Source organism: Rhinolophus sinicus, linkage group LG01 (assembly GCF_036562045.2).
Source record: "Rhinolophus sinicus isolate RSC01 linkage group LG01, ASM3656204v1, whole genome shotgun sequence".
Lineage (NCBI taxonomy): Eukaryota > Metazoa > Chordata > Mammalia > Chiroptera > Rhinolophidae > Rhinolophus > Rhinolophus sinicus.
The window spans coordinates 197,875,525-197,891,842 of NC_133751.1; the positions used below are offsets into that span (position 1 = coordinate 197,875,525).

At 38.2% G+C, this 16,318-nt stretch overlaps 1 protein-coding gene across 10 annotated transcripts in view; it reads right to left on the reverse strand.

Moving 5' to 3' along the window:
• DOCK10 (dedicator of cytokinesis 10) overlaps positions 1-16,318 on the reverse strand; it is a 236,387-nt gene that overhangs the window by 86,609 nt on the left and 133,460 nt on the right. For all 10 annotated transcript variants that reach the window (XM_074314112.1, XM_019736633.2, XM_019736627.2 and 7 more), the window contains exons 4-7: positions 13,453-13,535; positions 6,141-6,213; positions 5,742-5,864; positions 5,351-5,485 (exon numbers count right to left, since the gene is read on the reverse strand). In XM_074314112.1, the coding sequence (XP_074170213.1) occupies positions 5,351-5,485; positions 5,742-5,864; positions 6,141-6,213; positions 13,453-13,535 (414 nt within the window). The remainder of the gene's footprint in view (positions 1-5,350; positions 5,486-5,741; positions 5,865-6,140; positions 6,214-13,452; positions 13,536-16,318) is intronic.

Sequence of the window (16,318 nt, forward strand, 5' to 3'; positions counted from 1 at the left end):
TCATGTTGTAAATAAGGTGGACTGGGAGATATAAAATGCTTATAAGTCCAAGTTAAAAGTGGATTGAGCGGCAACCTGCTATAAAACTTGATTTTCTAAATTGCATTCTGTCCTTCAAATGAATTGAATATTGTTGCCAACTTCAATAATATTATTAAAATATATTTTAAAAATTTGAGTGAAGTATAAGAAGCCCTTGTTTCTCACAAAGGAATATTTATAAATGAAATAAATATTCTATTGACAACTTTTCAAAAACCAAATTATCTTTTTCTATTTGGAGAGAAACAGAACTACTTGCAACATAGAGACACTCACGTTGGGGAAGATTAAGACGCCTAAATGGTTTTTCTATCTCATTGTAATCTCCGAGATTACATATCATTTGGCACAAAAACTAGAACAAGGAAAGGACAGAAATAGGAAAATCAATGGGACATTTTAATAATCCTGAAATGCGATTAAGTCATTAAAATGGTAATAAGGAAGTAATCGCATTCTTTTTTTCACTTCCCCAATTTTCCCCTATTTCCCTGAACTCAGTGCCCTTTTTGGCCACTGCAACTATTTTGTTCATTCAAGCTCACCACAGTCCATCCACATGGCTTCATAAATAATAGGAAACTGTGACAATGTCCTAATGCCATCTGATGTGTTTAATGAGTTGTAGCAAACTAATCTGTTTCCACAATATTCATCTGGAAAAGTTTCAAAATGGATATTCCAATGAAGCCACTAAAACCAATGGAGGATTGAATGTCAAAGGAAGTTACCCAAACAAAATATTCCATCATATTCATTATGGTGCTAGCATCTTTTACAGAGTTTTGCAGAAACAAAAGAAGAGTTTTAAAAGGAACCACGCAGCATCAAATCCAGGTTACTGGTACTGGAGGCTACTATCCATGCAATCCTTTCCATTCTCTGTATGTTTATTCGTTCATTGATTCAACAAAAATTTATTGGGCACCTTCTATGCGCCAGGTACACATTTTTTTTTTTTTTAATTAAAAAAAAAAATCAAAGTAAGTGTTTGCCCTCATTGAACTTACATTCTTGTATGATGGAGTGTCAGTAAACAAATTAGAAATATAACATACTCTTATGTACTATGTATAACACACCATCATGCAGTGATAAATATAACTTCATTCTTACATTATCAGAACCTATTGTTTGAGATGAGATGTGCCACTCATGGTTTATTTGCATGTCTCTATTTGCTCTGCTTTTTTTTTTTTTTTTTTTCTGGGCATCCTTGCACAGTCTGGAAGCTCTTTGAAGACAGGAGCCACATCTAATTCATATTTGGTTTTCCCACAATGCTTTGCATATAGAAAAAAATTCAACATGCCACATATTAGCTGAAATAAATCCTGCATCTAAAACTCACTGCTTAACACTACACATGAGCACATCTTTGTGGTGTTTCCTCTGCCCGTGTGGCTTATATAGGATAAATGTATGTGTGCGTATAGGTGTGATGTATGATAACCCGGGAATCTCCTTGGACATCTTTCTGTAATTTTGGATATTTTTCTACCTCAAGTCTAATGTTGTCCTTCCTTAGCTCTGGGACTTGGGAAAGCTACTCTCTCTCTCTCTCTCTGAGTTTTATTTGAATAAATTGGGACAATAATAATGCTTGTTCCATATCAACTGCTGTCAAATAATATATTAGGCGAAGAAAATTACAAGTGTCCTTTTGGGTTTTATTGTTATGGGAAGTGAGATCTTTAGAGCCAGAGTTTGCTAATGGGAGGTTTATAGGTCATATTTGGCTTTTAGGTTTCTTTTCCTTGGCAGGTACACTTTTTTCTTTCTCTCAATTTCACTGCTTTTGTGTGGGCATGCGCACCCCAATTCAACACAGTCCAGGCTGCTCGCTGTTGTCACATACCTGGCTCTACTTCCCTCTGGTAGTGGGCTGCCTGAGCTGCAGAAGCATCTGAGTTTCTAACTTTTGGTTAAGCACCTGAGGCCACCGATTTGGAACCCATATCCACAAGGGGGCAAATCCAACACCTAGGAGAAAATAAGCGGTGTTCGGTACGCCACCCATCTATTTAAGCCTTCATAAAGTGACATCAGTCATTATCACTGTTGATGTTGGGACTCTAGGTGTGTGGGCTCCCTGGGCTGTTCATTCTCTTCCTAGTGGTGGGACCTGGAGTGGATGGATGGATGGAAGGAGCAATGAGTAAATGAATAAATGAGAAGACTCTGATGGAACGAGCTAGGATAACACAGGCCTTAGTCCCAGATCAAACTATAACCACAAAAACCTAGAAGTTCTCCAGGTTAGGAAAGCAGGGGTATGAGACAGATTTAATACTGTTTGATGATATTACAAAAAAAGTGGAAAAGTACTGCGAGGTCTTTATTTTACCAAGATCCAGGAAATTTCCAATCACAAATGTCACCTAAAGTTTCTGAGAAATCTGGGTAGGAGTTTCTCTCTATTTGAAGTCAACCTTGAAATTTATTTCTAAGAATTCCACGGGTTATTCTCAGGAAAACACAATGATATAGATTAGGTCTGAATGACTTGTTCACAAAAGAGCGTTATGACCTCGAACTCTCTAAGGATGCGGATGGTAGGTAGCACTTTCTGAAGCAAAGTCTTTGTTCCTCTCTGCTGTTTTATGCAAGAGAAATTGACAATGCTTCTTGACAAAATAGGTCTGACTCACCCTATTATTCATTTGTTCTGTGCTTTTGTGTGTACTGTTTCATCTTTAGGCACATTTTGTGCCTGAGGGCTTGCTATAGCAATGAGTAAACTTGCACTACTTCATTCAGAATATTCTTTCCAGATGCAAAACTTGTAGGTCAGAAACTGCTGTAAGCAAATGTGGAAGAACTGGGATTCAGACACAAGGTGACATGTGGCCTGGATGTCTATCTTCCCAACGTGATCTCAAGAAGCTGGAGGTCCCTTTCTTTACAAAAGGTAATAAGTTCTTGATAAAGAGGAATATAAACGAAGGGATATAGAGCTGAACCCTTTAAAAGATTTAATACATGTTCTCAGATATTTCAATGGCTAGCTATTGGGAAATAAAATAGGATTATTTAATTGTGCCTTCACGTGCAAAATCTACCTTGGGGAGCTCTACCTACAGGCTCATATTTTCTGTGCAGCCTCCCAGCCTAACCAGAGTTCATTGCTGTTCTGTGCTCCTTGAACATTCCATAGGGAGTGCCATTTATACCTTCCTTATAGCTCTTGCAACACTGTGTGACTGTTAGATACGAGCCCATGTCCCTCTCTGGTGATGGCTTCAGGAGGGAATTCCCAATGTCTAAGCACAGTTCCTCATAAGTCCGAGGCACTGAATAAGTTTGTTAAATGAATGAATGAATGAATGAGTACATTTAGGTATAAATTTCAGGAAGGTGAATTAAGATTTTCGAGGAAGGCTTTTCCATGATGGAATGTCCATCTTCCAAAGTTGTGCCCTTTGTAATTCATGAAGGACTAGGGATATATGGCTGACTACACATGATCTCCCAGATTCTTTTCGCATGTTAGCACATTTATTCTCGTTTTACAGACGAGGAACCTGAGATTAAAGGGCATGGGTAATTTACTCAAAGCACTCGGATAGTAAATGGTGAAACTAGGATTTGAAAACTGACCAGTACCCCTAAAATACACCCTCTTTCCAAGGCACTGCTTAGTGAGAGAATGAAACACCATCTAAGAGGTTCCTATAGTAGGTCAGATTAGAGCACTAACGTGTGTAGAACAGAGTTAGTTACATACTATTCGGAAGAAGAAGTTGAATATTATTAATCTGTATCTCTGCAAACTTAATATGTGACAAGGGCTACAATGGTACTTCCTAAAAGATGTTGACTCATTTGCTAGAACAAGCTTGGAAATCCAAATGGAAACTAAAAGACTTAAGTTTTTCAGTTCAATGTCTATAAAACATAGTGATTAACCTATAAATGTAATCTTTAACCTATTGCTAAAGAAATACTTCATATTTTGAAAGCCAAACTGCTCCTTTTAACCAACAATAGAAAACTATCTCCACCCTCTGTTAGGATCCCTATTCCCCTTTCCATACAGAAAATTGTCATCTGCGTGAACATGTAGTTATCTTCCACTTCTAGTGGAGTCCTCAGCAACAAATAATTCTTTCCTTTTGAAGTTCAGTATTACTACCTCCTGCAGGAATTCCAGATTTTAACAGATGAACCATCCAGAAATAGGCTTGACTTAAGTGACTGGCGAGAACTCTATTTTGCATCCATATATACAGTTGCCCTTGGTATTAATCCGACATGTAATCTCAGCTACACGGCAAGCTATTTGAACACCCATGACTCAGTGGGAAGAGAAGGAACTGCCCCTAGGGACCAGAAACCATGTCCTCAGCCTCCAAGAGCCAGTATGTAAATGTGAAATTCGAGGTAAGATTGCTAAACCACTTGATGGCTTCAATTTTACAGAGGAAGGAACCAGGATAGCTACTTCATCAGAGTAGAAGAATAAATGTTTTGAAAGTAAGATGTCTAAATGAGGTCTACAGAATTATTCTGCTGCCCTGTGCCACAAGGTCCATACCCAATTGAATACTAAAGACAACAGCTTGACGGACAATAGTTTGCACACCAACAGCTTGAGAACAGCATTGTTGTTAAAAAGCACTGTCTCTGTTTCTGAAACTAAACTCTTGGGACTCAATGTAATCCTTATTTTTGAAGAAAACTTCCTCTGAGAAAGAAGCTGATGTATATGTACATTGTTAGTTTACTATCTCATCCCTAATCATAAAGATAACATTTATATTGTGCAGACTTTGAGTATATGATTTACATATGATCTTTTTGAATTCTTTAGCTCAGCCATTCTATACACTGAAGACATACAGGTGGTCATTTTCCTCTTCTCCTTGAATATACCTAACTTCCTCTTACCTCAGGACCTTTGCACTTGCTGCTCATTCTTTAGTCTTTAGATCATAAGCTTTCTCTTCAAAAACTCCTTTCTCACTTCTAGAGTATTAATGTTCCTTTCTAACCTCACCATTCATGTCTCTCTCTCTCTATCCCTTCCGTAACCCTGTTTATTTTCTTTATTCCAGAGTTCACCAACTGATTCCATTCGGTTGATTTCTTCCTTTGCTTATTTTTTTGGATTTCTTGCCTTATTGAAAGTAAGTTTTGTGGAAGCAAGGATCAAGACTTCTTTGTTCTCCACTGAATCCCTAGAGTCCAGAAGAGTTCTTGGCTCATGTCAGCTACTCCATAAATATTTGTGGAATCAATGACTGGTAATTGGATGGACATATTCTTTGATTAAAAAACCCAAAGGGGTAAAAGGATTTCTACTCACCTGCACCACACCTGTACAGGAATCCAAAAAGATGCAGCCTTTGGGTTCTTTGGATATCTTTTCATCTTTGTAAAAATTCATGATGTAGGAGTTATCTGGCAACTGGGTCAGCTGGAAGTAGCGCTTTTTGAAAGACTAAATAAAGGAAAAGATATAAAGAGGTAGTTCAAGTTGCAGTGTTCTATTACTTACACAAACTAGAACTTTTCTATTTCCTTCAGGAGTGCGACATTTCTAGGGCACCATTCTAGAGAAGAGCACCCTCCTTTCTCATAAATAAAATATGACACAAAACAAACTCAGTGCAAGCGGCTCTCCCCTGTGCCATGACCGAAGGAGGGAGTGTCAAGAAAGGTGGCAGAAACAAAGATGAGTCTTGATGTATCCTTACCCGAACAGTAATCGTATTGTTCACGGTGCTGTTGAAATTCCCCTTGTAGAGCCAGCCAGACTTGAAAACTCCTGTCCCTCCTGGTCCCCCACCACCTTTGGAAGATGAGTGGGAAGTGGTATCCTGCACAAAAGGCATCATTAGCATGACTGCAATCTTTTGTGAATCCCAGATCTCAGACCCTGCACTTAAAAATGAGCCTCCCTTTTCTCTCTTTGTCTCATCTCAAATAATCATGTTCAATTTCAAAACAAACGTGACTCATTTTGACTAAAAGCCCTCACAAAAAGAGCGACTGCAGCTTGATGAAATGCTGGTCAGGATGTGAAACACTTGAGTGGAAGACAGAGACAAATTATCCTTATGTTTTAAACATTTCACTTTCAACAGTTTACTTACTTCATCCTTATCAGCATCTTCATGGTCAACCTCAAAGGAATGCGAAGGAAGTTTCTCTGGTTTGTATTCTGCTCTGATATTAAAAAAAGACAAAAAAAGGTTCCAATTTGTCATTTGAGACATGGTTCATTTTCAGCTGTGCCCTGAGTAACAACTATTGTGTTTTTTAATAAAACAATGTAATTTGTGAGGGTCCCATTTTCTTTCGAGGTATAACCTTCCCCTACACCATTACATCTTACTCCAGTACATAAATCACTACTTCAAGTGGTGGTGTTACTATTTATACAGATTTACACATATCTTCTTGAATGAGATAAAGGCAAGCAGGATAATTTCTGAGGCTTCGTGGTGTATATTTTCCTCCTTCCACATGTTGAAGTGGAACATGAAATAGTGATGTTTTCATTACCGTTCTGTTTCACCTTTATATGACATGCCCAAGTGTACAGGGCGGTCATTCGAAGCACTGTGTTCCAGAGAACTAGCTGTGCTCTGGCCAGTAGGCTGCGCTGCTCCCCTCACTGTGGTCTCCCCAAAAGACTGTACCAGTGTGACTTAGTGGCAATTGTACTGACTTTGTGCATTTCTATGGTAGCACAGAAATGTCTCTATGTCTTAACATCACCAACCAGCACAGGGGAGCACGAGTATATACCTAGCTCTACAAAAGGTAAACTGAAACAGAAATAAACTGTCCTTGGTTTGATTCGATCTCAGAAAAGGGTTGAATGGAAACCGTCTATACCATTCAAGGTTCAGGCACTCCTTGATACCTAGCTAGAAACATACCTGCAGATTTTGCATAAAATGTTTGTTTTCCTTTAAGATGACTTATATCATGTAAAAGCAACCTCAGAATCTGACTTTTGAGAGAAAAGAGTCCAGTGGCACATTCAATACTCCCATCTCAAATCGTTTCCTATGTTGATGGTATTCCAGGTAGCAAAATTCAGCCAACTCCATTAGTCCCTAGCCATATTCATGCTAACCTTATGCTCATTAAAAAGAAAAAGAAAAAAAAAATGTGCAGACCAGTGAGTGCCAATTTAGGTCCTGGGGAGGGGGATTGTGTGAATGTGGGCATGCCCTTTCACCACTGGCTTTTCTTAATTTTGAGATTGCTTGATCAAATTAAGTGGGAGTTGAGAGCTCTCTTAATTCTTAGATGTCATTCTTCTTTGCCACTAAACGATCCAGTTTCAGATCATACCTGTCACATAGAAGACCTGCAGAAATGCCAACCACCTATCGGAAAATAAATCCCCAAACTGAGGAAGTTTGCATTCTAAGGAAGGAGAGAGTAGATAATGAAGCATAAATAAACAAGATAATTTCCCTGGGTGAAAATCATTATGAAGAAAGTTAAGGAGGGGAAGAGAAAAGAGTGATCCAGGTAGGGGTGGCAGAGACCAGATTTAGAAAGAGTGGTCATGGATGGCTGGCCATTTAAGTTGAGAGTGAGAAGACGCCAGCCATGTGATGACCTGGGGAAAGCTCATTCTGGCACAGTGAATGGCGAGAGAACTGGTCCTGTGGAGGGACCAAGTTGGAGTGTCCAGGAGTGGAAGGCTGGGGAGCTGAAGCACAATCAGGGAGGGAGAGCAATAGCAGGGAAGGTCAACCATGTAAGAAGAGGCTCAGGGCAAGATGGCGGACAGTGTTTAGACCATCACTGAAAATTCTTCTTTCCCAGTCAGTCTTGTTCCCCCTGATCCACAGGGCGCAACCTCTTTACCTTTAAGTAGCCATAATTGCCACTCAGCCTCATGCCTGCAGGACCACTGAGCAATGTCTGTTCTCTTTTCTACAGATCATTAAAAGATAAGCACCTCTGGCTACTGACTTTAACATTCTTCGCCCAGAAGCACTGTGTGGGTCTTTGGGATTCTGAAATAAAGGGCTCAGCAGGGACCTTACCCTCTGGTGTTTGAACCCAACATTAGTGCTCATTTTTAGGTAGTCTCATTTCTCGTATCTACAGCCAAATTACCTCCACCACCCATAGAAGGGGTATAGGATGCCTGAGTGCCCCATCAGTTATAGCTGTGAGGTTAGGGGCAAGTTACTATAACAGTTCTTAGTTTATGGGATTATGTGTGTTAAATGAGATAATGTACATATGGCACCTACTACATTCTGGCTCACTGTTGACGACATTCAGGAAATGCTTTTTTATTAAAAAAAAAATATCTGTTCTAATTCAGCCCAACCAAACTAGGTATATTTTATTTGATCTTCAGTCACAAAATATATTCTATGAAATTTTCTTCTTTTTTTATTAAACCAGCTATAGTAAAAATTTAAATAAGTCATATATCTTTGTATTTTACCCCATGGATTAATGAATTCAGTGGCATCATATAGACTTTTTGTTTCATATATATTTTCTAAGTTGAGGTATAATTGACAGATGATATTATTTTGATGTCAGGTGTACAACATGATTCTATATTTGTATATATTGTCTATATTTACAAAATGATTACCACAATAAGTCTAGTTAATATTCATCACCATACATCGTTACAAAAATATTTTTTCTTTTGACGAGGACTTTTAAGATCTACTCTCTTAGCAACTTCCAAATGTGCAATGCTGTTTTGTTAACTGTAGTCACCGTGCTGTACATCACAGCCCCAGGAGTCGCTTTTTAACTGAAGGTTTGTGCCTTTACTCCTTTGCCTTCCTCCCACCTCCTGCTTCTGACAACTATCAATCTGTTCTCTGTATTTATGAGCTTGTTTTTTATTTGTTTGGTTTTAAATTCCACATATAAGTGAGATCGTATGGTAGGTATTTGTCTTTCTCTGACTTACTTTATTTAGAATAATGCCCTCAAGGTCCATCCATGTTGCGGCCAAAGGCAAGATTTCATTCTTTTCTATGACTGAAGAGTATTCCATTGTGTGTGTGAGTATTCCATATATACCAGGGGTGCCAAAAAAATGTCTACAACTGGACACCTGGGTCAGTGTTGCTCAAGCAGTAGTTCATCGTAATCAGAAGTGTCTGGACGCTGATGGTAACCACTTTGAGCACCTCTTGGAATTACAGAAGTCAAATGTGACTTGTATTCATCTTTTGTTATCGGTATATATTGAGTATTACAATTTTAATACAGTTTTCCTTTCTTAAAATGTGTATACATTTTTTTGGGCATCGTGTGTGTGTGTGTGTGTGTGTGTGTGTGTGTGTGTGTGTAATCTTTATCCATTCACCCATCAATAGACACTTGGACTATTTTCTATTTATGAGCTTGTTTTTCATTTGTTTGTTTTTAAATTCCACATATAAGTGAGATCATATGGAAGGTATTTGTCTTTCTCTGACGTATTTTACTAAGAATAATGCCCTCAAGGTCCATCCATGCTGTGGCCAAAGGCAAGATGTCATTCTTGGCTATTGTAAATAATGCTGCAGGGAACATGGGGTGTGTATATATCTTTTTGAATAGATGTTTTCATTTTCTTTGGATAAACACCCAGAAATAGAATTGCTGGACGATATGGTAGTTCTATTTTTAGTTTTTTTGAGGAAGCTCCATACTGGTTTCCAGAGTGACTGTACCAATTTACATTCTCACCAATAGTGCACAAGGGTTTCCTTTTCTCCACATTCTTACCAACACTTGTTATTTCTTGTCTTTTTGATAATAGCCATTCTAACAGGTGTGAGGTGATAACTTATTGTGGTTTTGATTTTCCTTTACTTTTGATCAGTTGAGCATTTTTTCATGTACCTGTTGGCTATCTGTATCTCTTTTTTGGAAAAATGTCTGTTTAGATTGTCTGCCCATGTTTTAATTGGATTGTTTGTTTTTTATTATTGAGTTATATGAGTTCTTTGTATATTCTGGATAATAACCCTTTTCATATATATGATTTGCAAATATTTTCTCCCCTTCTGTAGGTTGCCTTTTCATTTTGTTGATAGTTTCCTTTGCTGTGCAGAAGCTTTTTATTTTGATGTCATCCCACTTGTGTACTTTTGCTTTTGTTGCTTTTGCTTTTGGTGTCAAAAAAAAAAAAAAAAAAAAAAAATCATTGCCAAGAACAATGCTGAGGAATTACCTTCTATGGTTAATGTCTTTCTCCAGTAACTACCTATAAATAGACACTTTAAAAAGAGGGTTTCTGAAGAGTCAATAATAACACAATTTTAAATTTAAAGAATAAAAATGATGGAGATAAACACACTCCTTTTTTTCACTTTTCCATAATTGCAAGTTTTTATTTTGCAGCCTCAGCAACCCATAAAAAGAAATTATCTATTTAAATTGGTAGCAGACATAGGAGGATTCTTCTAATCCAGGAAGTATGAACATGATTTACTTCTAATAGCTTCAAAGGACCCAAGTGAATTATTTGTTTCCACTACTGACCTAAATATGTATAGTCTTTAATGGGGAGTGCTTGGCTTTGTAAAAATAATTTCAAAAATAATTTTGCTAATCAGTGTTATAGTCTTCATTATTTCAGGGAATCTGTGAGGATTACATTCTAGAACTTTTTTTTTTTTTTAAAGATTTTATTGGGGAAGGGGAACAGGACTTCATTGGGGAACAGTGTGCACTTCCAGGACTTTTTCTCCAAGTCAAGTTGTTGTCCTTTCAATCTTAGTTGTGGAGGGTTCTGTTCAGCTTCAAGTTGTTGTTCTTTCAGTCTTAGTTGTGGAGGGCGCAGCTCAGCTCCAGGTCCAGTTGCCATTGCTAGTTGCAGGGGGCACAGCCCACCATCCCTTGCGGGAGTCGAACTGGCAAACTTTGTGGTTGAGAGGACATGCTCCAACCAACTGAGCCATCCGGGAGCTCAGCTCAAGGTGCTGTGTTCAATTTTAGTTGCAGGGGGCGCTGCCCACCATCCCTTGTGGGCATCGAGGAATTGAACTGGCAACCTTGTGGTTGAGAGCCCACTGGCCCATGTGGGAATCAAACTGGCAGCCTTCGGAGTTAGGAGCATGGAGCTCTAACTGCCTGAGCTACCGGGCCGGCCCCCATTCTAGAACTTTTGATTTTCATTTTGAATATATATACAGTTCATTAAAGTTTCTTACTTTGTGGCAGTCTTAATCTTCCCTTTCTCGGTATCAACTTCCACTTCCTTTAGTTAAAATAAGGGAGATTCTCAACAATACTTCAGTGACTTTTGTATTTCTTCTCATGAGATTTTTTTTCTTATGCTCTATGATAACTCCAATTCGACAATGATATTTAGACCCTGTTCTTACTGGAGGTGCTTCCTCTAATGTTTTAATAGAGGGAAAAATACCATGAATGTTAAATTGTTTCTTTCTTTCTTTTTCTTTATGGCATCATGAACGTAAGAAATGAAAAACTGTATTTGGGATAAAGCCACTAAAGATTTCAATAGACTTAACGAGAGCCGGAAGGCATTTATGTGAAAGAGCAGCTAATTGCGGTTTAAAAGGTTAAAAATAATTGCAAAAACTGCAATTACTTTTGCACCAACCTAATAAGTGCTGCTTTTTACACACTCTCTCTTCATATACAGACTTCCAACTGCTTGGACACAGCTTCCAAGTTATAACCACTTCTCAGAACTATTTTGAGAAAGAGGAAGTCTTGATGTTAAAAAAAAGGCTTTACTTTTCAATTGCGCCTACAAAAAGTGTGTGACTAATACCCAGACATTCTGAATGTAGTAATTACTCACGAAAGCCTAGGGAGTAATGGAACCCTCCCAACATGAAGTTACAGGAGGTTATGTATTAGGAGTGACTTGAATCTAATGGAATGTTCAGAGAGTTGGTAAAAGTTAACGTTCACTATTTTGAAAAAAGATTTGCTCTTTCGGCAGAACATTAGATTTTCACAGTAATGCAACTTTAAAAGAAATGCTTCCTTCCCTCTCTCTCTTTTTCCCCTATTCTCACCACTGCAATCCCTTTCTCCATAGAGTAGACCTAGTAATCTTTTAAAGAGGTAAACCAGATCATGTCACACTCCTGGTTAAAATTTCCAAAGGCTTCTGTTGCAAAGAGAAGAAACCCAAACTCCTTTCCAGAGCCCACAAAGTCTTCTGCCTAGGTTTCCATGGTTTCATCTCATTCCTCCCTTTCAGTTCCGGCCTCCCTGATTGTCATCCTGCTCAAGTGACCATGCTAGTTATCACTTCAAGGCCTTTGCCCATGCTGTTCCCTCTGGGAAACTTTTCCTGAGGTCATAGTGTGGGGAGCTACTGTTCCTTCAGATTTGAGCTCAAATGTCATCTTCTCAGAGACATTCCATAATTCCTCCTTCAAATTCTGCATTCAGGAGTTGACAGCAGCACGTCCAAGTAATTGAATCTAGAAAGATGTTTCTGGGGGCATGCATGGGGAATCTTGGAAAGTGGGGTACAAATCTGAACCACATGACCATTAAAAAAGTTAGATGCAATGTGTACCATCTCAGTGCACCACTAGAGCAACGTATTAATGAAGACTTAACTTTTGATTGTCTTAAGTGTTATTCTGGATTATTTGCATCATTTTAGTTTGATGAACCAATGTGTTGAGAGATTCCAGTCCATCACAATTCCTTGAATTTGAGCAACTCCAATCCTATCTTACATTTTAAAAATTGCCGTTCACTCCGTTTACTTATCCAATAAGTAATTATTGTACACCACTACATGCTAGGCATTCTCTTAGCCTGTTGGGAATTCTGCAAGGGAAAGTCCCTGCCCTCTGGGAATTTTTACGTTAGTGGGGGACACAGATACCGAATAAATGACTACTTTAGGTCAGGCAGTCAGTCAGGTGAGCTTCTCTGTGGAGGTGACGTTTGAGCAGGTACAGAACAAAGTCACCTTCTCCTGATGGCTTTATTTCCCCAGAGTCCAGAAAAAAAATTAGGTGCTTATTTTTCCCTTTTGGTTTTTCTTAGACATATATCACTTCTGTGGAGGTTGTTTATATTTGTGATTTTTGATATTACAGCATGGAAACATATAAAACCAGTGTCAAAGCTGAACACAAGATACAGAATATTGTCAGAAAAGTTTTTTGATCCAAACTGTACTTTTCTAAACCTCTTGTATCTGCTATTGAAAGGATAGTTCACAAAAGAATAATATAACGATACTTTAAAACTTTGTTCCAAAATTAAGTGAGAGTATATTTATATCTCACCCCCAATTCTGTCACTATACAAACAAAATGTCCTATCATGAGTCTTATTTTTAAATTTTGTAAAATATTACTTGACACTGGATTAATGCACATGTGCTCATAAACAGTGGCACATCTTAAGCAGATAACATATTTTATATATTGGAAAACCCAAGGAGTACTCATAATAGGTTCTTACCGGGGTAACTGACGAATGTCTCCAGAATACTGTTCATATTTGTAGTTTACCACATACCACTGGGAACTATAAAATTTACAAGCCTGAAAGAAATTTGAAAAACAACAATTAAAAGTTACCATTAAAAAAATCATATATCCTGGCAAAAAGCACTATAAACACAGTTCTTATAATCTCTGGGGTAGTGTTAAGGTATCTATGTTAGTGATTTTAAGGGAAGTGAGGGGCTTGCTCATTATTTATGATCATTTCAGATTTTTCAGTAAAAGAAAATCTAACCTTTCCCAGACTCTTGGAGGCAGAACCATTTTACATATTTGTTCTACGTTACCCCATCAAGGAAGGCCTAATTTAATCACCCATGAAACATACCAGATATGTTGCTAACCTCCAGTACCATCATTTGTCAGCTTTCCTTGGTAACCCTTTCCCTTATTTAACAGTTATTAGTAGTAGTAAAATATGTTATCATTTACAGGTTAATCCTTTCATCATAATTTTAGCCCATTTCTTCCTGTTTCTCGCATCAGTAACTTATCCTTTTCCACTTTATATCAACCCTGTTGTCCGTGTGAAATCAGTTTTCCGGTTTGCCTCACTGCCTTCTAAGAACAGCCTTCTCCATCATTATTCCTTGGTTTTATAAATATCTGTGAATAAAAAGATGACTAAAACGTTTTTTTTACAAACAAAGTTAACAGCACAAGACACTTATCTTATGTGATTTTACATCATATGTGATTTTACAGTATTCACTGAAGGCAACTGCATATTTCCCAAACACCTACCGTGAATTCAGCACTGCATTGACTGTGGGTTGATAATGGGGATTGCATTAGGTGGCTTTTAAGATTCCTTTTGATTCTAAAATTACATGAATCTGGGGATAAAACAGCTATTAGGATTATAAGGAAACTTTGTCCTCTAGCATTAATGGCAGGATGTGGAGCAATACCTTTACTACGATGTGAGGAATAAAGACCTGTGATTGTCTTTGTGACCAAGAAGGGGACAGGCAAGATCTCTGTGACAGTTGTCATTCAAAGTGCAGAAGCGTTGCAGCAAAGAGAGCCTGGCACCGTCTTCGCAGAAACAGAAAGTGGGAGGGAATGGCCAGAGGATGGTGTAGAAAGGCTAATGGGGAACAAAGGGTGTGGGTACCTGGCTCAAGGGGCCGGGAAAGGGCAGGGGAAGGGGGTCAAGAGTCCTCAGCTGCCCTGGATTTCTCTGGCCTTCAACTTTCTCAGCACCATAGCTTTATTTGTACAGGGAAACACCCACACACAACCCAGGGACCGAGGGCTGTAAACAATGCACGAGACTGGAACAAAGATAGGAGTGGGAAGACAGAGGCACAGAGTACAGGAGAAAAGCAGAGTTTAAAAACAAAACAGCAGCGAGACAAATGGACGTGAATAACAATAAAAGGGAATTCAGGAGATCTGTAATGACTAGAATCGAGGGGATGTGAACAGAACGGAATATTTAGCTAATAATGTTCAATTTCTTAACTTGCCAATTCTGAAGTTCACATGTTTCAGGAAATAAAAGGAAAACTGAGCCCTGATATGCTCCTTGGCTAAAATGTTCCATCTTCATTTTAGATAAAGAAGCTAGAGTTTCAGGCAAGGAGCATAGAGGCCACGGTATCCCAGCCATGGAGGCAGAGCAGTCATGATTTAGTTCTTTCTCACCCTCTCTCATGTATTTTCCTTCCTCTCTACCTTGCTGTCGTTCTCACATGACACAAAATATTTTTTAAAAATAGAAAACAAAAAGCATAAAGCTAACTCCCTTTTTGCATTCCCTTTTGATCTGTTTTTTTTTTTTTTTCCCCCTTCCTGGCACATAGCTTTACCTAGGCCCCCTCTAAGTATATGTTTGAATTTAAATACTGTTTTTTTATTAACTTAATGGCATATTGTAGAGATTTTCACATTTGATTTCTAAATTTTATGACCGCCTTAAAGAAGTAGAATAAAATATCATACCCTAATTTACTAACCCAGTCTCCTAGTTTTGGAGATCTTTCATGCATTAATTCATTCAACAAACATTACTGAGACCTTACTGTGTGTCTGCAGTTGTTCTAGTGACAGGAATCCATTGGTGAGCAAGACACAAAAATTCATGCCCTCTTGAAACTTACTCCTTTGTGAAGAACTGATCAATAAACACAAAAATAAGTAAATTGTGTAATATATTAACAAATGATAAGTATCACGAAAAATAAAGCAGAGGAAGGGGAACGAATAGAGCTAGGGAAAAGGGGTCATTTCAATAGATTGGTTGGAGGAGGGTGGGTATTACATTTGTATTTGAGCAAAGACTTATAGAAAAGAACAGAATGCATGGTTATTGTGGCTACTTGAAATTTTGTGCCATCGTTGAAAAAATGCTTCAGAGTATTTCTTCAGCCTTATGGGCCTCCCGTTCTTCTCCAAGTCCCATCTATGTTGAATTACTTTCTGGACCTAGTACTGACTTCAAACATGATTTTTGGTCAAATCCTTTTATTTATGTGGACCTCAGCTTTAGCTATTGAACATTCAAAATATTGGAATGGATTTGAAATCTCTGCCCCATCATATTTGTCTCTATACTTCCTGATCTGGAGGTTTTAATGGGACTAGGATGCAGTGGCTTACTCACTGCCTTTTCTTGCTATGGATGCTAGCTATGTTTAATCATGAGAAACATGTATACTTGTGCATATCACACACATGAGTCACAATAGGGCAGACTTAACTGAATGAATCTAAGATGCGCTGATCCTGAATTCCACTGACCAAAAATGAATGTGTTATTTTTTTATAGTAGTGTGATCTATCTAGTAAAGAACAACCTCTTTTTTTGTTTCGGAGTG